We start from the raw sequence: 17,792 nt of genomic DNA on the forward strand, positions 1-17,792 counted from the left end.
CTGCGCATGGCCAGCTCCACACGGGTCAAGGAGGCCCGGGGTTTGAACCGCGGACCTCCCATATGGTAGACGGACGCCCTAACCACTGGGCCAAAGTCCGTTTCCCGAATGGTGTTTCTTTGCTCCTAAATCCAAGTCTTTAAAAAAAAAAAAAAGAATACAGTGGTAATCCATTAGGCGGACATCCTCAGGAAATAAAGGGAAGACTCTGCTTCGATCTGAAAGTGTGTTTTTCTCTTTACCTCAAATGTGATGACTGATCAGGTGGCCTCCACGTACTTCATGTCACGCCTTGAAGACTATCAACTGCTGACAAGTGACTACTAATGGATATGGGGGATTTTCTAACCTCTCTATGCCTCAAAGGATCAAAGGATCACTTTGGAGAAAGGAAATCATTGACCGCTGTTCCAGTCTCGTATCTTCACCTCCCTAGAAAATGTCTTCACTTACCCGCCCCACCGTGACCTAAAATCAACACCTTCCTATTGAAAGTCTGTTCTTGGTTCCTGCTCAGTCCAATGCCCTCCTGCCTTAGGATTTAGTCTCACGAAACACAAAATTTAGGGGGGAGTGGGGCTCCCCATCTTTCACATGCCGCCAAGTCTTAAGCATATCCTCTTACAAAAATATCACTGGTTTGCCACATTTCTCTCTTCGCCTCAAAGGCTCCTTCTCAAGCAGTGGCTTTCATCACCACTGACCTACGACTCCACTTGCCCACGGGCCCAAGAATCCACTTCCGCGGGACTCTAAACCTCTGCCCATGCTGACACCATCACCAGGCTGCCCAGGTCGAAGCACATCGCCCCACAATCATCTCAGAGGAGGCTAGTCTCCCCCGGGCCCCACCCATCCACCGTCAAAACGCACAACGGACGACAGAACTCCCCATCGAGTCCACCGGCCCAACGGTGCTAGTTCTCTCTCTATCTTCACCAATAACAACTGCGACTTATTCTGCTCTTCTTCCTTTCAGATGATGGGAAAGTCCTCGATACATTTATACTGTTCGTTTGCTACCACCATAAGTCCAACTTTCCTTAAGGAGGCTTTCCCATGGAAATATACAATACTTGTGAAGCTTTTTAAAGTTCTGTAAAGGGAAGCGGACTTGGCCCAGTGGTTAGGGCATCTGCCTACCACACGGAATCTGCCTACCATGTGGAGCTGGCCGGCGCGCAGTGCTGATGCGCGCAAGGAGTGCCCTGCCACGCAGGGGTGTCCCCCGCGTAGGGGAGCCCCACGCGCAAGGAGCGCGCCCCGTAAGGAGAGCCGCTCAGCATGAAAGAAAGTGCAGCCTGCCCAGGAATGGCGCCGCACACACGGAGAGCTGACACAAGATGACAAAAAGAAACACAGATTCCCAGTGCTGCTGGTAAGGATAGAAGCAGTCACAGAAGAACACATAGCAAATGGACACAGAGAACAAACAACTTGGGGCAGGGAAGGGGAGAGAAATAAAAATAAATAAATCTTTAAAAAATAAATAAATTCTGTAGAAGATATATGTGAATCCAAATATATATATTTTAAAGGAGGTACTGGAGATTGAACCCAGGACCTTGTACATGCGAGGCAGGCACTCAACCACTGAGTGATACCTGCTCCTCCAAATATATTATTTTATTATGGTAACTTCAGATTAGGAAAAAAAAAAAAAGCTTAAGGTCTCCAAACACCTACCATACAGTCAACGGCATGTATGAAAGAAGGTCGAGGTAAGGAGGGAGGTGAGGAGAGGAGGAAGTATCCAAGAGCAGAGGAGAAAGAGGAAGGGGATGTGGCTCAAGCAACTGAGCTTCCACCTACCACATGGGAGGTCCCGGGTTTGGTTTCCGGTGCCTCCTGGAGAAGATGAACAAGAGAGCAAGCTGGCACAACAGGCTGGTGCAGCGAGCTGATGCAACAAGGAGACCCAGAGAGGAAACACAATGACAGACACAACAAAGCAGGGAGCAGAGGTGGCCCAGGCAATTTGAAAGCCTCTCTCCCACGTGGGAGGTCCTGGGTTCAGTTCCTGGTGCCTCTGAACAGAAGACGAGCAGACACAGAGCGCAGACAGTGAATGGACAGAGAGCAGACAAGTGCAAACAATGGGGGAGAGGGCACAAACAAATCTTTGGAGGGAAAAAAAGAGGAAGGGGAAGGGAGAACTGTCTTCTAAAAAGCTGACTGCTTTGTATGCCATCTACAACAGCTCTGGTAAATGGCAGGGACAGATGCTGGACATTCTACATCCTGCCATAACCCACCGAATGGACCGGGGGAGAGTGTGAACTATAATATAAACTATAATCCATGTGGTGCAGCAGTGCTCCAAAATGTATTTACCAAATGAAGTGAATGTGCCACACGGATGAAGGAGGTTGTTAAGGTGGGAGGAGTGGGGGTATGGGGAATGGGGTATGCGGGAACCTCATATTTTTTAATGTAACATTTTTTGTGATCTATGTATCTTCAAAAATGTACAATAAAAAAATGCTCATTAAAAAATAAACTAAAGTAAAATACAACAGCTCTGGTCCCGAGGGCCCTCTCCTTTACGGAGGAAGGGCTGGCGGATCGTGGAAGACGTGAATCTGTAGACCCTGCCGGGGTCGCCCACTCTCGGCTCCTGTGGTGGCGATGACCTGGCGCTGCAGGGAGGACTGAAGGCGGAGCTGCCTGCAGCGTGGCGATGGCTCGAGCGCCTGCAGTCTCTACTGCAGACCCACGCGCTGCTCGACTCAGACCCGCTCGCCCAGCCCAGGGAGGCCAGGCACCAGCTCTCAGGGACAAGGAGCCCCCAGGCCTCTGTCACCTGTCGGAAGGCACCGCTCGGAGTTTTCTCTCAAGCTGACACCTTGACCAAGAAGCAACGGAACTCGTTTTTATTTTTAATGAAAAATAAAAAGCTGTTTTGTGCACGCTCGGACGGGGAACACAAGAACAAGTTGGGGGCACTTTCCAAGTAAAATTAAAGTACTTAAAGTAGGGAAGCGGTTGTGGCTCCATTGATAGAGCACCCGCTGACCACATGGGAGGTCCAGGGTTCGATCCCCAGGGCCTCCTTGACCCGCACGGAGCTGGCCCATGCGCAGTGCTGATGCACGCGGGGAGTGCCGTGCCACGCAGGGGTGTTCCCTGCGTAGGGGAGCCCCGTGCACAAGGAGTGTGCCCTGTAAGGAGAGATGCCCAGCGCAAAAGAAAGCGCGGCCTGCCCAGGAGTGGCATCGCACACACAGAGAGCTGGCACAACAAGATGACGCAACAAAGAGACACAGATTCCCAGTGCCACATGACAAGATTGCAAGTGGACTCAGCGAACACACAGCAGGTGGACACAGAGAGCAGACAAGGGGGGTGGGGGAAGGGGAGAGAAATAAATATTATTAATATTAAAAATAAAGTACTTAAAGTAGCTACGACATGTAGGTCCTGCGTAAGGAGCCGGTAATATCTGCTGGATAACAAAAAACTGGGATTAAGGGAAATTAGGAGACACCAGAAAACAATGATGGTTTTAAGACAGATGTGTTCTTTAGGTCTATTCCATAAAGAAAAGTGCACAAAAATGAACAACAGAACTATAAAGTGGAACTGACATGGGGTGACACAGCTGCAGGCTCCCAGTTCTTGAATCCAATGGATGGGGGAGTTTGGGGGAGGGAGTTGTGTGTGGGGGGGTGATCTTGGGCTTAACAAAGTTCATTTGTTGAATAAATGGCCTTGTGTACTCCCCAACAATATTCTTTTTTATGGCTACTGTTTTAATTCTGTCTTAGAGAAATGTAAAATATTTTCTTGTCAAATCTACTAGCCTTTCCCCTTATCGTTTCTAATTTTTTGTGCATTTATTTCACGATTTCATTTGATGGTCAGCTGTTAATTTTCACCCACACTGAACAGCTGTAGAATTTTTAGAAGTAGTGACGATTGCGGAGGTAACCAACGTACATGGCTTGTCTGGTGAGCTTCCACCTCATTATGTGTTCTGGACAACCGCACGTGGAGAGGCTATGGGACAGTCCTTCTTCCTTTGGCCCACGCAGCTTTGTTCAGCCTGGTGTCACTGTGCATCTCCTTCGTGGAAAATACCCTTGTCTCTTCGAGTGCCCGAGGGGGAGGCCTCTGGAAGCCCACTCCGTGGATGCGCTTGTGAATGCTGACAGAGTACCCCCTGACCACCACTCCACGAGGGCAGCCCTCTTCCTCCCTGCCCTTCTTTGGAGGAGCCATTCTGCCCGGACCAGGTTCTATTAGTCCTCTTTTAGTGCATATGCTGCACAAAAGACGCCTCCACCCAATAAAGGATAATGACTCACTCAACACCTGGACGTATAAGCCTTCAGAACTTGCCATGTACAAGGCGACTGACACACCCTGAGGTAAACATACACGTAAAATTAAGATTGGGGATCAAAGACCTAAACATAAAAACTAGAACCACAGAGTCCTAGAAGGAAAAGTAAAAAAAACAATTCAAGACCTGGTGGTAGGTGATGCCTTCTTAAACTTTATACAGAAAGCACAAGCAATGAAAGAAAACATGTATAATGGGGCCTCCTCAAACTTAAATACTTTTGTGATTCAAAGGACTTCATTACGAAAGTAAAAGGCAGCCCACTCAATGGGAAAAAATATTTGGAAACCGTATACCCGTTAAAGGTTTGATTTCCCTTCTATAGAAAGAGATCATACAACTCAACCATAAAAGAGCAAGCAATCCAATTCAAAACTGGGCAAAAGACATAAAGAGACATTTCTCAAAATAGGAAACATAAGCGGCCAAAAAGCACATGAAAAAATATTCAGCATCACTAGCTATTAGGGAAATGCAAATCAAAACGGCACTGCGATATTATCTCACACTGTATAGAAGAGCGTTTAAAAAAAAAGAAAAGAATACGGTTAAGTGCTGGAGAGGATGTGGAGAAATAGGAACCCTCCTTCACTGTTGGTGGGAGTGTAAAATGATGCAGAATCTATGGAAGACAGTTTGGCAGTTCCTCAGAGAGGTAAATACAGAACTGGCATGATCCAGCAATTCCTCTGCTAGGAATATATCCAGAAGAACTGAAAACTGTGACACAAACAGATATCTGCACACCAATGTTCACAGTGGCATTATTCACAATTACCAAAAGATGGAAACAACCCAAGTGTCTATCAACCAATGAATGGGTAAACAAAATGTGGTATATATACACAACGGAATACTACGCTGCAGGAAGAAGAAATGAAATTGGGACATATATAACATGGACGAATCTTGAAGACATTATACTAAGCAAAGTAAGCCAGACACAAGGACAAATGTTGCACGGTCTCACTAATATGAACTAAATATGAAGAATAGGGAAGTGGATTTGGCTCAACTGATAGAGTGTCCACCTACCACATGGGAGGCCCAGGGTTCAAACCCAGGCCTCCTGCCCCATGTGGTGAGCTGGCCCATGTGCAGTGCTGATGTGCGCAAGGAGTGCCCTGCCATGCAGGGGTGTCTGCCGCATAGGGGAGCCCCCTGCGCAAGGAGTGCGCCCAATAAGGATAGCCACCCCGCGCAAAATAAGCGCATGTACACACGGAGAGCTGACGCACAAAAAGAGACATAGATTCCCAGTGCTGCTGACAAGAATCCAAGAGGACACAGAAGAACACACAGCGAATGGACACAGACAGCAGACAACTGGGGGGAGAGGAGGGGAGAGAAATAAATAAAAAATAAATCTTAAAATAAATAAATACTAAGAATAAACACATGAAGTTAAAACCTAGAGTATAGGCTATTAGGAGATTAGAGGAGGGCTGTGAAGGAATACTGATGCTTAAACATGTATAAGTTTTAATTAACTTGAAGGTAAAAATGTGGAAATGGATAGAGCTGATGGTCACACATTATAGGAAGTAGCAGCTCATTTATAAATGGGATTGCGGCTGAGAGGGGGCGTCAGGACACTAGCAAATAACCTAGGGACTCCAGAACAGAAATCCAGAGGTGGATGAGAATTGCGGTTAATACTACAAATGCAAGAATGTCTTTCTGTGAACAAGAATAAATGTACCTGACTATTGCAGGGTGGTGGGAATGTGGAGAAGCATGGGGGGGAAATACAATGCACATCACCTATGGACTATCGTTAACAGCAAGACCGTAATATTTGTGCATCAATGCCAAAGCCATACTGTGTTAATATACTGTGTTAATAACAGGGGGGTAGGAAAAAAATATGCCAAATGTTAACCATAGTTAGTGGTAACTGTCTGATGATATTATCTCATAATCTGTAACAACAAATGCTCCACAATGGCGTGGTGTGTTGGTGAAGGGGTGCTGTATGGGAATTCTACACATGTGCAGGATTGTTTGATAAGTTCACAACTTCTGTAATGAAAAATATAAAATATATATATTCTTTTAATGAAAAAAAAAAAAGGATTGATAAAGATGCTTCAGTCATAATGTAAAATGCCTTCAAAGTAAGGTAAAAGTATGTTACCATTTAACAAGTATTGGCTGGTGATCCAAATTAAGGATACTCTCAAAAAAAAAAATCTAGAGGAACGACAGCAAACTGAGAAACGAGGTCCAGCAGACTCTTAGCCCCACCCCACCATGACTGGCCCATGGAGAAAACAGGAGTCGGTTTTCTGCTTACCTCCTTCTGCTTCTTAATGATAACAGAGAATTCCGTGTATGGAATCCGTGGATTTAATTCACACCCCATTAAAGTGGCTCCTTCATAATCCTTGATGTAGCCAACGTATTTGGTTTTCGGTATTTTAATTTCTTTGGAGAAACCCTGCAAATCAAACAAATTCATTCACGTGGACACTGTGCAACCAATTTCCCTTGAGTGCCCACTCTGTGCCAGGTCCTGTGCCTGGCACCAACACACGCTTCTTTCAAGTTCTCAGAGAATTATTCTGGCAGAGGATCAGCTTGAAAACCGCCCATGAAGCTAAATAAAAATTGGAAATCAAACTACGTAAAGAAGCAGCATGACAACATAAAAAAAAAAAAAAGCCGAAACCCTAGTAAAAACAAATAATATTAAAACACCTTAAACAGAAAGGGCACTTAGGTAAAAATAAGGTTTACTTTTGCTCTGGGGAAGCGGACATAGCTCAACTGACAGAGTGCTCGCCTACCACATGGGAGGTCCAGGGTTCGATCCCCAGGGCCTCCTGACCCGTGTGGAGCTGGCCCACGTGCAGAGCTGCCAATGCAAGGAGTGACTTGCCAAGCAGGGTGCCCCCGCGTGGGGCTGCCCCATGTGCAAGGTGTGCTCCCTGCAATTAGAGCACCTCCGTGTGAAAAAAACAACAGCAATGCAGCCCACCCAGGAGTGGTGGTGAACACAGAGAGAGCTGACGCAGCAAGATGATGCAACAAAAAGAGACACAGTTTTCCAGTGCCACCGAAGGTACAAGTGAATACAGGGTGTGGACACAGAGAGCAGACAATGGGGGGAGGGGGGAAGGGGAGACAAAATAAATCTTTAAAAATTTTGCACTGAATTGCATAATAAATATGACTATTGCAAATTTCCCCCAAAGTGGGGAGAGGGTCTCCAGATTCTCAACAAATCAATCACGAATATTAATCTAGATTCCGAAAGAAAAGCTAGTTTAAAAGTATAGCAATTCGAATTCTGAGGTTGAGGAAATAAAATCCCTCCTTTATGGGCAAAAAGTGAGACAGTCACAATGTGTGGTTGTTTCAGTGACATTAATGCTTCGCAATATATTTATATACATACTTTGAGCTACAATAACAGAATGACACGGTGTATATATGCATCTAAAATTATAAATATGAATGTAATTTCCTTTAAGCTGTCTATTCCAGTGCTTGGAAAGTGCTTGGAGTTCAGAACTCTCACGAATGGTTTCCTACCTTACCTCACAGCAAAAACTTATTTGCCAATTATTGTCATCAGGCTCCAAGAGGGCTGGGCTACAGAACAAGTCATTTAAGAAGCCAGGCTGAAATCCCATCCTTGGAAACACACTTACAGCCTAGGAAAGCTGACTCATGCCCCCAATAAAGCAACCCCAATGAGTTCTGCCAAATGAGTTTTTATTATATAAAGACACAAACAAAGAAAAAAGACACAAACACATTCCAAAGAATGAGAAGAAAATAAATAGGAGACTACCTATCTTATATCACAGCAAGTAAAGCTTTCTAGTCTTCTATAAGGACTTAAATAAAAAGAGAGCTAATAGTTTTTATAAATAAAATCTTTAAAACTCTGTAGATTTTAAAAATCCATAATAGAAATGTGGAAACAATTGGTTAACAGGAATAAAAAATACTATAAAGTCAAAGGTTAATATACTTTGATACAAAGAGTTCTCATCAAACAGTGCAAAAAATATATTTTAAGAGAAAAAGAGGCAAAATACCATGAATTGGTAATTCAAACAAACAAAAAGAAATATAAGAGGCCAAACCTCACAATGATCAAATAAATGCATACATACACAATTTATTACAGAAGAACAAAAATAAATTTTTCAATTATCAGCTCCTGTGTTGAGCCCCCTTGTGTACTGCTAGTGAGAATGGAAATTGTTCTAGTCCTTTGCAAAGTAAATATTGCCTCATTATTTACTCCTGAGGGCTCTGGAAACTTCCAGACACTGTAGGCAGGCAGAGCGCTCAGGAGTTTGGTGCCCTGCCAGTGGCCCTGCTTGGGAACTTATGCTCCCAGTGTGACAGAGTTGGACTCAAGTGTGGTTTCCCCACACATGGCTCTTCTGCCCCTTCTATTTGAACATATAGTTAGTACTAGAGTTGATAGGTATATGTCCAAGAGACTTAAATCTTTGGGCTGTCCATGTGCCAGTTGGGCCCTGAATCTCAACAGAACTTTCCAGTTCATTGAACTCACCCAGGACAACTAACAAGGAAATGAGGATGGACACAACCATCCCAAGGAACAGAGAGTCTGCAACTGCAAGCAAGGTAGTCCCATCCATCTGCCCCAGGGGATCTAAGCTGCCTCTCAATTAGAGGTGGAGTGGGCATCACCATCCCAGAGTCTTCAGGATTGGGGAATGAACTATGGACTAAACTAGACTTGCTGTTATTCTCCTATAGACTTATTGTGATTTTAGTGATGGAAGAAATTTTATCACTGATGTGGAAGCAGTGGCCACTGGAGGTTCTGAGGGGAGGGAGAGGGGAAAAAAAATAGGTGTAATATGCGGGCATTTTGGGCCTTGGGAATTGTCCTGAATGACACTGCAATGACAGATAAAGGCCATTAGACATTCTGCCATAACCTACAGAATGGAGTGGGAGAGAGTGTCAACTACGATGTAAACTATAATCCCTGCTGTGTGGCAATGCTCCAAAATGTGTTCATCAATGGTGGCAAATGTACCACACCAACGAACAACAATGTCAATGTGGAAAAATGGGGGAGGGCTTGGGAGGGAGCATACGGGGATCCCCTATATTTTTAATGCAACATTTACATAATTTAAATATCTTTTTAAAAAATTAAAAAGTATACTTAAAAAAAAAAAACAACTGTCCAAGTCTTTAGAAGTACATAATAAAGAAGGCGTATAGGAAGAGGAACAATACAACAGTGGAAAACCGACCTGTTTCTTGAAGTATCCAATTGCATATTCATCTGCATATGTGAGGAAGTTCAGGATATCATGTTTTATATGATATTCTTTCAAGTGATTCATCAGGTGTGTTCCATAGCCCTGCATGGAGGTTGGTACACACAAAAACATATTAGCTCCTGGAGAAGAGAAATTCCTACAAATTTGCCAGGAAATGAATATTAATACAAAAAGACTTTGGAGTAAATGTTGATGATGTATACCTGCTTATCTTTAGAGGATTTGAGAAACTTAGATGAAAGGAGTTGTGTAATGAAAACCGTAAATCTTTACTAGAATACTAACAAATCCAAGTGTTTGCTGTATATCACAGATTAAGAGAACCTTCTAAAGAATTGTTTCATCACACACATGGGATTTTCAGCTCGGTCTTATCGGACCTTCCAAGCAATGTCTACAAGCACAGAATCTCTTGAGTCAGCCTGAGACAAAAGGAAATCAAGACAATGGGCAATGTTGAATAAATTAGTGATTAAAATGTGAAAAAAAAAAAAAAAGCCAAGTACCAGCTTTTTCGGTGAGGGACAAAGCTTAGAGACAAATTGGTTAAGTTTAAGGTGATCTTCTCAGAACTCATAAAAAGAGGTACAAGTAAAAGTAAGCATCCAGCCCCAAATATCTTCACAAAAATATCCTGGAATTTGGTAGCCCTTTTCTAAAGACCACGTATGTGTTCACACTACCTCGCAGGCAGAAGGAGCTCTGGAAGTCATTTGAACCAACTCCATATCCCATGTAAGACTAGAAGTTTCTCACCAAATGTCTGGAAAGGTAAGCTGCTAGGACACCTCCAGTGAAGGGTGTTCACTGAGTCCTGAGATAGACCAATCCATTTTCCAGGCAATATGACAGTTGGGAAGTTCTTCCTAATGTTCACCAAAGAGCTGACTTCCAAGTAATAAGGTCTACTTACTGACCTCAGGTCTACTTCGAGCATAACATAGACTCATCTCTGCTTTTATCAGCTCTTCAAACCCTTGTCCATACTCAGGCCTATCTCTGCCTCTACGTCCCAAGGCAAGCATCACTGAGGCTTTGATCATTACTCATGTGGCAAAGTCTGAAGAGCCCTTCTCAACCTCATCACTTTTTTCAGGGATTTCTCCGGCATATCAATGCCCTTCCAACACATGGATCCCTGACCAAGCATGATAATAATCAGGGGTTGGTCTCTCCGGTGAAGAGGAAAATAGTTTCACCATCTCCAGATTCTGGAAGTTATTCTTCTATTGAGGCAACACAGGGACGTATTAGTTTTTGCAACTGTATCACAGTACCAACAGGTTGAGTTTGAATGAAGATGAATGAAGTATTTCTCTACTTAAGGAGAGGACAGCAAAATGTGCTGTTCATCATAGTAACCACTAGGCAACATGCCGCAACAGATCACTAGAAATGTGGCTAGTCCAAATTGAAATGTACTGTGAGTATAAAATACATCGCCTTAAATTCAGACATAAGGAGGTTAAAATAAAACACCATTCAAGTCATGGTGAGAGAGTTGGGATAGATATAGTTACATCAGATAAAACAGATGTTAAGCCAAGAACTGTTAGAAGGGACAAAGATGGTCATTATATACTGATAATTCATCAAGAAAATGTAATAATTATAAATATACATGCATCTAATAGCAGAGTGCCAGAATATATGAAGCAAGTACTGATAGATTTGAAGGGAGAAAGAGTTCTACTTTAATAGTAGCAGGCTTTAATACATCACTTTAAAAAACCGATAGAACATCTAGGCAGAAGATCAATAAGAAAAAGAAGCTTTGAACAATACTCTACCCCAGCCCACCTAACAATTACATACAAAACATTTCATCAAACAACAACAGAATATACTCATTCTTCTGGAGTGCACATGGATATTTCTCTGTATTTTATGTCATATTTCTCCTTATTTTAGGTCATAAAACAAGATGCAGTAGATTAAAAAATGTTGAAATCATATAATGTATCTTCTCTGACCACAATGGAATAACGCTAAAAATCAGTAACAAAGGGAGAAATGGAAAATTCACAAATATGTGGAAATCAGAAAATGAATTTTTAAACAGCCAGTGGGTTAAAGAGGATATCTTAAGTGAAATTAGGAAATATACTGAGGTAGGAAATTGAAAATACAAAATACCAAAACTTACCACATGCAGTAAAGGTAGTGCTGAGTGGGAAATTTATAGCTCTTTTAAAAAAGGAAGAAAGATTTCAAATCAGAGACATAATTTCAAAACTGGAATATCTAGAAAAAGAAGAGAAAACTAAACCTAAAGTGAGTAGAAGGAATGCAATAAGAAACACTGGAGTGGAGATTAATGAAATATCTATTTTTCTACAGTGAGAATCAAGAAATCCAACAGTTGGTTCTATGAAAAGATCAATAAAATAAACCTTTATCTGGACTGACAAAAAAGAGAGAGGATGCAAAGAACTAAAATCAGAAATGAAAGGGTGGACATTATTACCAATCCCACAGAAACAAAAAGGCCTATGAAAAGATACAATTATATGGCAACAAATTAGATAACCTAGATGAAATGGAAAATTCTTAGCAACATGCAAACTGCCTACACTGACTCAAGAATAAATAGATCTCAGGACATTATGTATCCTGCCATAACCCACTGAATGGACTGGGGGAGAGTGTAAACTACAATGTAAACTATTATCCATGTGGTGCAGCAGTGCTCCAAAATGTATTCATCAAATGCGATGAATGTGCCACAATAATGAAAGAGGTTGTTGATGTGGGAGGAGCTGGGGGAGTGTTGTATAGGGGAACCTCATATTTTTTAATGTAACATTTTGTGTGGTCTATATATCTTAAAAAAAAAAAAAAAGACAATAAAAAATTTCGTTTTCAAAAAATAAAATACAAAGAGGAAAAAACAAACAAATATGATAGAGCTCAACAAACCAGTAACTAGTAAAGAAATAGAATCAGTAAGCAAAAATCTCCCAAAAGGAAAACCTAGGATCAGGTGTCTTAACAGGTTTTGTTTTGTTTTGTTTTTACCAAACATTCCAAAAAGAATGGATGCCAATCCTGCCCATACTTTAAAAAAAAAACTGAACAGGAGGGAACGTTCCCTAATTACCTCTGTGAAACCAACATCACTAGCACACCAAAGCCAGATACAGATACTACAAGAAAAGAAAATTACAGAACTCTTGTATGAATATAGATCCAACAATCCTTAACATCCTAACAAACTGAATCCAACATTAAAAGAATTATGCACCATGATAAAAGTGGGATTTGTCCAAGGAATGCAAGGGTGGTTCAAAATAAGAAAATCAATTAATGGAATACTTCATATTAACAAAATAAAGGGGGGAAACCACACGATCATCTCAATTGATACAGAAAATGAATTTGAAAAAATTTCAGCACCCTCCTTCTTGATTAAAAGCAAAAACAAAAACACTTTAAAAAGTAGAAATAGAAGGAAACTTCAACATGATAGAGGGCATATATGAAAAACCCACATCTAACATCATACTTAACTGAGAAACACTAAAGGATTTCCCTTTCAGTCAGGAATAAGGCAACGGTGCCCACTGTTACCGCTGTTATTCACCATTGTACTAGAATTTCTAGCCAGAGCAATTAGGCAAGAAAAAGAAAACAAGGCACCCAAATAGGAAAAGTATAAGGAAAAGTTTCCCTATTTGCAGATGACATGATCCTATATACAGAAAAACCTGAAAAAATCCAGAAGCTCTGAGAGCAGATAAACAAATCCAGCAAAGTGGAGGAGTATAGGACCGACATTCAAAAATCAGTAATGTTTCTGTACACTAGAAATGAACAACTGGAAGAAGAAATCAAGGAAAAAAAATCCATTTATAATAGCAACTAAAACAAACAAATATCTAGGAATAAATCTAACCAAGGTCGTAAAGCACAGAAAATTAAAAAAATGTCTCAAAGAAATCAAATAAGACTTAAATAAATGGGAAGGCATTCCATGTTCATGGATTGGAAAACCAGATATTGTTAAGATTTCAATTCTGACATCCTCAACGTAGCACCGTAAGACATCCCCTGGAGAAGCCTCCACGCAGAATCGACAAATAAAAGGACAAATCCCTCTTGATTAGAACTCCGGGGGAAGACGAGATTGGAGAATGACTCCACAAATGCTGACTTGAAGGAAAAGAAAAGTAACCTCCACGATTGGGTAGAAAATTTCTGTCCTGCTCTCACCAGTCTGGACTCCTCCCTCTCACTCAGCCCCAGGCAGCTTGGGAATCCTACAGAGGCAGCACAGCCCCACGCCCCTCCTGGCACGGATGCAAACTGTAGAGTCCCTCGCAGTAGCAGGTTCCAAGTCCATGCGTCTCCAGGCAACAGGACACATGTCTGCAGAGACCAGGGGCATAACACAAGGCACAGAGGCATCTTGCATGCAAAAGGCATGGTGGGGGGTGGAGGGGAAACCACGTCAAAACTTTTAGCAAGAGCAGCACACACGCAATCCAGTTACTGTTGGCTGGACCACCTAAACGCCACACTGACTTTCTCAATTGACCCCATCTGGATCCCCAGGAGGAGATCCCCTTACAGGGAACCAGAGACAGAAAAGCCTCGCAAGAAAAAGAAAAAAAAAAAAAAAAGGAGGGGAGGAAAGACATCGAACTATTGTAAAACAGGGCAGGTCCCAGAACTGAAAGTGTAAGGAAAAGGGGACACTGGGTGATGGGGAGAATTTAAATAAATCCTAGGTGCTGGGGAGAACATTGTGCACAAAATCAAGCCGAAAGTTCAAGATTCTCAGAGAAAAAGGAGAAAAAAGAAGGTTGTCTCCTAGAGGTGAAACAATTGTACAAAAAGTGTAATCTTGAAAATTGTACTGAGAAGCAGACGTGGCTCAACTGATAGAACATCCCTCTACCATATGGAGGGTCCAGGATTCTATTCCCAGGGCCTCCTGGCCCGTGTGGTGAGCTGGTCCACATGCAGTGCTGATGTGTGCAAGGAGTGCCGTGCCACGCAGGGGCACCCCCATGTAGGCATGCCCCACGTGCAAGGAGTGTGTCCCGCAAGGAGACCATACCGCGTGAGAAAAGCACATACGGAGAGCTGACGCAGCAAGATGACACAACAACAAAAAAAGGAGATGCAATTTCCCAGCGCTGCCGGATAATGCAAGCAGACGTAGAAGAACACAAAGCAAATGGATACAGAGAGCAGACAATAGGGGGGTGGGGGGGGGGAAGGGGAGAGAAACAAATAAAATAAATCTTAAAAAAAAAAATTGTGCCATATAATGGATTAAACAACTCAAGGAAAAGACACAGATTGGGCAGAATGGATTTAAAAGCATGATCCAACTAAATAGGTTGAAAATGAAAGGTTGGAAAAAGATATTCCATGTAAACAGTAAGCAAAAAAAAAAAGAGCTGGAGAAGCTAATACTAATATCAGACAAACAGACTTTAAGTCAAAAGTGGTTACAAGAGACAAAGAAGGACAGTATATATAAATAAAGGGGCCAATCCACCAAGAAGAAATAGCAGTCATAAATATTTATGCATCTAACCATACTACCCCAAAATACATGAGGCAAACTGGCAAAACTAAAGGGATAAATAGACATCTCTATAATAATAGTTGGAGACCTCAATACATCACTCTTACCAATAGATTGAATATCTAGACAGAAGATCAATAAGTAAACAGAGAACTTGAAAAATATGACAAGGGAACTAGACCTAACGGACATACACAGCCCACTACACCTCAAAACAGTGGTCTATATATTCTTCTCAAGTGTACATGGATTCTTCTCCAAGAGAGACAATATGTTGTGCCACAGAACAAGTCTCAAAGTTAAAAAGATTGAAATTACGTAAAGCATCTTCTCTGACCATAACAGAATGAAGCTGGAAAAGAACAGTAGGGAGAGAACAGGAAAATCCTCAAATACATGGAAGTTAAATAACACACTCAAATAATCCTGGGATCATAGAAGAAATTACAAGGGAAATCAGTAAATCTCTTGAGATGAATGAAAAAGACAGTATAACATATCAAAAGCTATATTAACTTACATTTAAAAAGAGATAAAACCATACCTGGAAAACTAAAAAGAATAGCAAACTAAACCAAAGCAAGCAAAAGGAAAGAATATCAAAGATTAGAGCAGAAATAAATGAAACCGAGAATTAAAAAACAAAAGAAAAAATTAAAATTAAAAAAAAAACCCAAAACAACAAAAGTTGGTTCTTCAAAGAGATTGATAAAATGGACAAACCCTTAGCTGGACTGACAAAGAAAAAGAGAAGACACAAATAGAATCAGAAATGAGAGGGGAAAACTTTGAATACAATTATTTCATGAAATGTGATTAAGGAAAAAAAGCAATATTGCTAATTAATGGATATTTATTTAATTTGTAATTTAAAGAGATGTGTTTTAAAATTAATAAACTAATATTTTTAAAAGGCAAAAAAAAGAAAAGAAATGAGAGAGAGACAGTACTCTTGACCCCACAGAAATAAAAAGAAGAGGATAATATGAACAACTATATGCCAACAAATTAGACAACCTAGAGGAAATGGAATAAATTCCTAGAAACACACAAATATCCTACACTGACTCTAGAAGATACAGGAAAACATCAACAGACCAATTAAAAGTAAAGAGATGGAACTAGTTATCAAAAACCTCCCAAAAAAGAAAAGCCCAGGACCAGATGGCTTCACAGGGGAATTCTACCAACGTTTCAAGAATAATTAGTACCCACCTCGCTCAAACGCTTCCAAAAAAACTGGACAGGCGGGGAATACTACCCAACTCAATACAACCCAATATGAGGCCAACATCACCCCTATACCAAAGCCAGATAAAGCTACTACAAGAAAATAACAAATCAATTTCTCTTATGACTATAGATGCAAAAATCCACACACAAATACTGGCACCAACAGAACATCAAAAGAATTATTCTCCATGATCAAGTGGGTTCCATCCCAAGAATGCAGGGGTGGTTCAACATAAGAAAAGCAATTAATATAATATACCACATTAACAAAATGAAGGGGAAAACCCAACAAGGTCCTCACAATTGACGTAGAAAGGGCACTTGACAAAATCCAGTATCTTTTCTTGTTAAAAAACACTCAGAAAAATAGGAATAGAGGAAACTTCTCCAACATGATAAAGAGCAAATATGAAAAACCCACAGCTAACAACATACTCGGTAGTGCAAGAATTAAAGTTTCCCCCCTAAGATCTGGAATAAGGAAAGGATGCCCACTGTCACTACTGTTACTCAACATTATAGTAGAAGTTCTAGCCAGAACAGTTAGAAGAGAAAAAGAAAAGAAATCCAGACTTCCAGCAAGATGCTGGCTGAGTGAGCTTGCCTTGCCATCTCTCCTGGGAAGAGGCAGCTGGGCACCGCTGGAGGTTCTCCGGGACCAGGCTTTTTCAGGATTTTTTCAGGGCAGGAAGTGTCTGGACATCGATTTGGTGGGAAGGTAACGGAAAGGACTGGTCTATAAGATATAAATTGGGACTTTTCAGGAGGGGGAGGCAAGATGGCGGCTGAGTGAACTTCCCGGTTACTAGCTCCTGGGGGGAATCGGCTGGGAGGCGTCGGAGATTCTTTGGGACGGGCTGTTTCGGGATTTTTCCTGGTCCGGAGGTGTCTGGACATCGATTTGGAGGGAAGGTAACAGAGAGGATCCATCTGTGAAATATACACGGAGATCCCAGCTACGTGTGGAGGATTCCCTCCTTGGGTAGGTGGAGCCGAGGCAGCTAGCACCGAGCCCCGGCGGGCGGTGGCCAGGGTAGCCGAGTCCGGCTGAGCCCGGCTGAGCTGCGGCGGGCGGAGGGGCGGAACCCGGCTGAGCTCGGCCGAGCCCAGCCACGCCACACCGGGCGGCGAGCGGGAGAGCCGAGCCGCGCTGCGTCGCGCCGGGCGGCGGGCGGGAAAGCCGAGCCCAGCCGAGCCCAGCTGAGCCACGGCGGGCGGCGGGCAGGGGACCGGAGCCCAGCTGAGCCCAGCCGAGCCTGGCGGCGGGGTTTCTGTTTTTGGTTTTTTTTTTTAATTTTTAATTTTTTATTTTTTGTTGTTGTTGTTGTTCTTGTTGTTCTTTTTTTTTTTTCAATCCTCTCTTTCTTGTCCCCAATATTCTTCTTATACT

At 42.2% G+C, this 17,792-nt stretch overlaps 1 protein-coding gene across 3 annotated transcripts in view; it reads right to left on the reverse strand.

Moving 5' to 3' along the window:
- KAT2B (lysine acetyltransferase 2B) overlaps positions 1-17,792 on the reverse strand; it is a 115,813-nt gene that overhangs the window by 11,304 nt on the left and 86,717 nt on the right. For all 3 annotated transcript variants that reach the window (XR_011647838.1, XM_058290690.1, XM_058290689.1), the window contains exons 12-13: positions 9,601-9,711; positions 6,642-6,785 (exon numbers count right to left, since the gene is read on the reverse strand). Coding sequence is in view for 2 of the 3 variants with exons in the window: in XM_058290690.1 (XP_058146673.1) it covers positions 6,642-6,785; positions 9,601-9,711 (255 nt within the window). In the remaining variant the exon portion in view is untranslated. The remainder of the gene's footprint in view (positions 1-6,641; positions 6,786-9,600; positions 9,712-17,792) is intronic.

The sequence above is a fragment of the Dasypus novemcinctus genome, chromosome 31 (genome assembly GCF_030445035.2).
Source record: "Dasypus novemcinctus isolate mDasNov1 chromosome 31, mDasNov1.1.hap2, whole genome shotgun sequence".
Taxonomy (NCBI): domain Eukaryota; kingdom Metazoa; phylum Chordata; class Mammalia; order Cingulata; family Dasypodidae; genus Dasypus; species Dasypus novemcinctus.